Below are 4,008 nucleotides of genomic sequence, written 5' to 3'. Positions count from 1 at the left end.
CGCCTCATGTACGAAATTACACATCAAGTATTCCATTGTACAATTTCTCCTTTCCTTGAAAATTGAAGAGAAGTCTGCGTTTTTTCCCAAGTTAGTCCATATGTAACATTTGATGCGACTGCCAATTGCATTTTTTTTATATCTCCAACTTTCCACTTTCATCTTTAAAATATCTCTTTGCTTGTATCAGGTCATAACAATGTTGTCCTAAAAATATATTACAATTTACTTTGCGTACAGCAACACCTGTTTAATTCTCAACAAAGTCTTTTTAATTATTCGAAATAAAACGTAGTCCAGATGCACAAAGACCTATCAGTTTAATTTTGCAACATTTAAACAGCATTTTTAAAAAACGTAAAAACTGAATACATATTTTGCAAAATTGTACAAAAATATTAAGCAATTTCTGCTTATCTCTGTGAATAGTACATCAAAATTACAAGATTCAATCAACAACCAATTCCATGGAAATGTTTCAGATAAATGAAAAGTTTTGAATGAATACTACAAATGCATTAATGTTATTGATGCCTGCTTTAGTTAACCTTCTTGCAGTTTATTGTTTCCTAGTCTAAATTCCTCAATATTTTAATGAACTTTGATTGTTTTTACATGTAGGTTGTACGAGATAAGAGAGTCAAAATTCTGTACATGATTTTTAGCTGTTTTCTAAGAACCAATCACACATTTAAGATTAAAATAGTAACAAATGGCAGTGTTATGCATTTTCAAAATATTCCAAATTAATCAATACATTATTATATATAAGTATACTGTATTTCTTTCTCAAATTTAGACTGAGTAGTTTCAAATGTAAACTTAAAATATAAACATTAACGGCAGTGTTACAAATTTTCAAAATATTTGAATAAAATAACTCAAGTTTAGAATGATGCATTCACCCTGGATGTGGACCGGTATCTATTTACTAAACTATTTACATGTAAATTTGCAACAGAGCAGAGTTATTCATAAATCTACATTCAATTCTTTCTTGGCACTTCACTTGGAATTGGAAGAGTTTTCCTTAATCGTGGCAGTTAGTTTAAAAAGTAACTGAATATGCTCAGCATGCTTGTAATTAATGCAGTTCGCTATCAGCAGCTACATGTACTCTTACCATGGTTGCTAGTCCAACATAATTGTCAAATTGTCATATCCTAATGGTTTAGCTCCCAAGCTTTTACCTGGTTGACTCCATGTGCTGTCCTTTCAGTCTTTATCTGATTATCAAATGCATCATTATTGCCAATTAATATCAATCAATTTTATTTTGGTTTTTGACTGTTGGGTTTGTTTTGGGTTGTTTGTTTGTTTTGGTTTCTTTTTGTTGTTGCTTCGTTGGCATTTCAGGAACATGAAGTAAAGGGGTTTTTGCTTGTAGCTTTCTTAAAAGGATTTGTGCTTTCACTCATATTCAAATGCTGCAGGCTGTGTTCTGGAGTCTGGACTAGCATCTGGGTCTGGGTAGGGATTGTTGACTGAAACATTTGGCAGTGGGGAATGTAATGTGTGACATCTTGTGGAGCTGCTTGAACGCTTTGTAGTGGTTCTCTGGGTGGCATGGGGGAAAGCTGATGCACAGGCTGAGACATGGGAGGGGTTGCGTTTCTTGAAGCATTGGTGCACGTTGCACGTGGGACATATTGTCCTGGGCTGGGATAAGCTTGATTGTTGTGTGTGAGATCTCTCAAGAAAGGATTTGTAGTGGGCCATTCTTGTTCCAGGGGAGGCAAGTCATCCTCTTTTGATAAGCCCGGTGGTGGTGAGCAATGAGGTGCATTCAAGTCTCCTATGCTCATGTAGAATGGATCATCTGAGTTGGTGGATACAGCCTGAAAGATTGGATCTTGCCTCAACTGGGTCATCTCAGTGACTACATCAAGATCAGCTTGAGAACCAAAAGCTGAGTCGTTTGCTGGGGTGCGAGGTTGGACAACCTCATTAGCCCCATCATTTTGACTGAATCTATTGACTGTAATGTGCATCATTGGTACACTCTGCTCTTGTTGTGGAGCTTTCTGCTGGTCTGGTATAATGTTTCGATTCTGTTGTTGGTTTCTCCGGGTAAGCATGCCAAGACACTTGTTTAAAAGAATCAGAAAAAATATAATAATCAGAAGAGCGCCAGTCCCAACTGTGACATACATGATTATGCTATGAGGTTTGGAGTGACCATCCCATGTCTTCTTTTGTTTTGTATGATTGGTGAACGTCACCGTCTTGGATACTGGTTCCATCGTTCCCATGTTGACTACATGCATCAGTGTACTTGCTACATGTAGTTTCTTAGAAGGTGAGTTTTCGGTAGTGGACAATGATGGTGTGAAATTGGACCTTGGGCACAAGGAATACTTTGAGATGTTGTGAAGTTGTAGACCGTGCAAATGCTGTGGGGCATGGCATGTCACATCTACTCTGTTGGCAGCTTCATCTGATCTGTGACTTTGAAGCCACACACGTACTGAGTTAATGGAGCACATGCAGATAATGTTGTGGTTCTCTCCTAAGTACAAGTGGTCCAGTCCATTGATCTTGTCTGCTAGGTCAGTGATGTCTTGTAGGTCATTGTTGAAGAGATCCAGTGTCTTGAGATTGGGCAATGATGGGAAGCCAGTTATTGAAACAATGTCATTTCTAGACAGGATGAGTTTCTTCAAATTCACTAAGCCATCGAAAAGGGATCCTTGGAGTGATTGAAGGTTGTTGTTTTCCAAACTCAAAAACTTGAGCTGGCCCAAGTCATCGAAGATTCCAAGTGGGAGGGACTGAAGGTCATTGTCACTGATGTCAAGGTACTGTAGGTTATCTAAACCATGGAAGGCAGCAGTGAGTAACCGCAAAATCTTGTTAGCATTCAGGAAGAGTCCATTGAGATTTGATGCTCCTTCAAATGTGCCTTCGCCCACCTCCGTCAAAAGGTTCTCCTGCAGGTACACTTTCTTGAGTGAGACACACCCCTCAAATGCTCCTGCTGCAATATTAGAGATCTTGTTATGTGCCAAGTCTAGGTACACCAGGTGTCTGTATCTCATGAAGCTGTCAGGTCTCAGATACTTGAGATTGTTTTCCCGGAGGTCCATCATCTCGATGAAGGGACTGCATCCAAGAGGCACATTGGTCAGTGCTTGGTTAACGCAGTTAGCATCCAGACCACCACAGGTGGTGTTGCAGCTAGCATCTTGGGATGCCGGTGCTGCACTGGAGGTGATGACTTGAGAGCTAAGAATAAGAATGATGAGATGCCCAAGTACCATGCTGTCGGCTAGATCGATGTTATTAACCCCTGTAAAGTAAACAGATGAAACAGTAATTAGAATCATGGTCATTTTTTCTTGGCAAAGTATATTATGTTCAGCTTCAGCTTAACTTTGCTTTGTCTATTTAAGATGCTCATCTCAGCTCTAGCCTGACTGCTTTGAACTAACTACTCTGCCTCCGCCTTCACGTCTGACCCCTGTCTTTGCATCTTCCCATGTTATTCCAAAGCTATGAGTTGTTGAAATCAGTACCGATACATAGAAATGTAAGCCTCCTAAATTCTCGATTGTACATACATTGAAAATGTATATGCTCACTAAAATTGCAGCCTAATTCCAGGTGCCAAACAAAAATGAGAAACTCTCCCGGTCTGCCAAATCTGAAATGCTTTCCATGGACCTGACGCGAGAGACTTTCCTTTTATGGTAAAAGGATTCACTAAAGACCCATGGTGGCAGTTGGGTTTTTCCCACAAAGCTACCTTGAGAAACGTGGTGTGACGTGCTTTTGATATAGGTACAGGTATTGTTGTTGTGCAGTGTACCCTATTGATCACGGTGAGTACCTGTACTAGAAATCTGCCTAAATGGTTGCGTGACAGGTGAAGTGCAGTTTACAAAACACTCCCAGTTTGAGTACCCAGCCTGGGTCACTGTTTGATGCCTAGAAAACCAGGGCAGTTGCTGGTCTTGATTAAAGTCTATTGATATCCCACAATTTTTTTTCTTCTGCTTTTTGTAAAGA

The 4,008-nt window shown here is 39.6% G+C and overlaps 1 protein-coding gene across 1 annotated transcript; it reads right to left on the bottom strand.

Annotated features, from left to right (window-relative positions):
• Positions 1–300: 300 nt before the first annotated feature.
• On the bottom strand, positions 301–3,750 carry LOC119724490 (vasorin-like). Its single transcript, XM_038195569.1, has one exon. It carries the CDS (start codon positions 3,330–3,332, stop codon positions 1,353–1,355), a length of 1,980 nt encoding a protein of 659 aa, XP_038051497.1. The 5' UTR covers positions 3,333–3,750; the 3' UTR covers positions 301–1,352.
• Between the last annotated feature and the right edge of the window lie 258 nt (positions 3,751–4,008).

The sequence above is a fragment of the Patiria miniata genome, unplaced genomic scaffold (assembly GCF_015706575.1).
Source record: "Patiria miniata isolate m_02_andy unplaced genomic scaffold, ASM1570657v1 HiC_scaffold_18, whole genome shotgun sequence".
Classification (NCBI taxonomy): domain Eukaryota; kingdom Metazoa; phylum Echinodermata; class Asteroidea; order Valvatida; family Asterinidae; genus Patiria; species Patiria miniata.
Note: the sequence above shows the minus strand (reverse complement) of the source record. Positions and strands in the feature narration are given on the sequence as shown.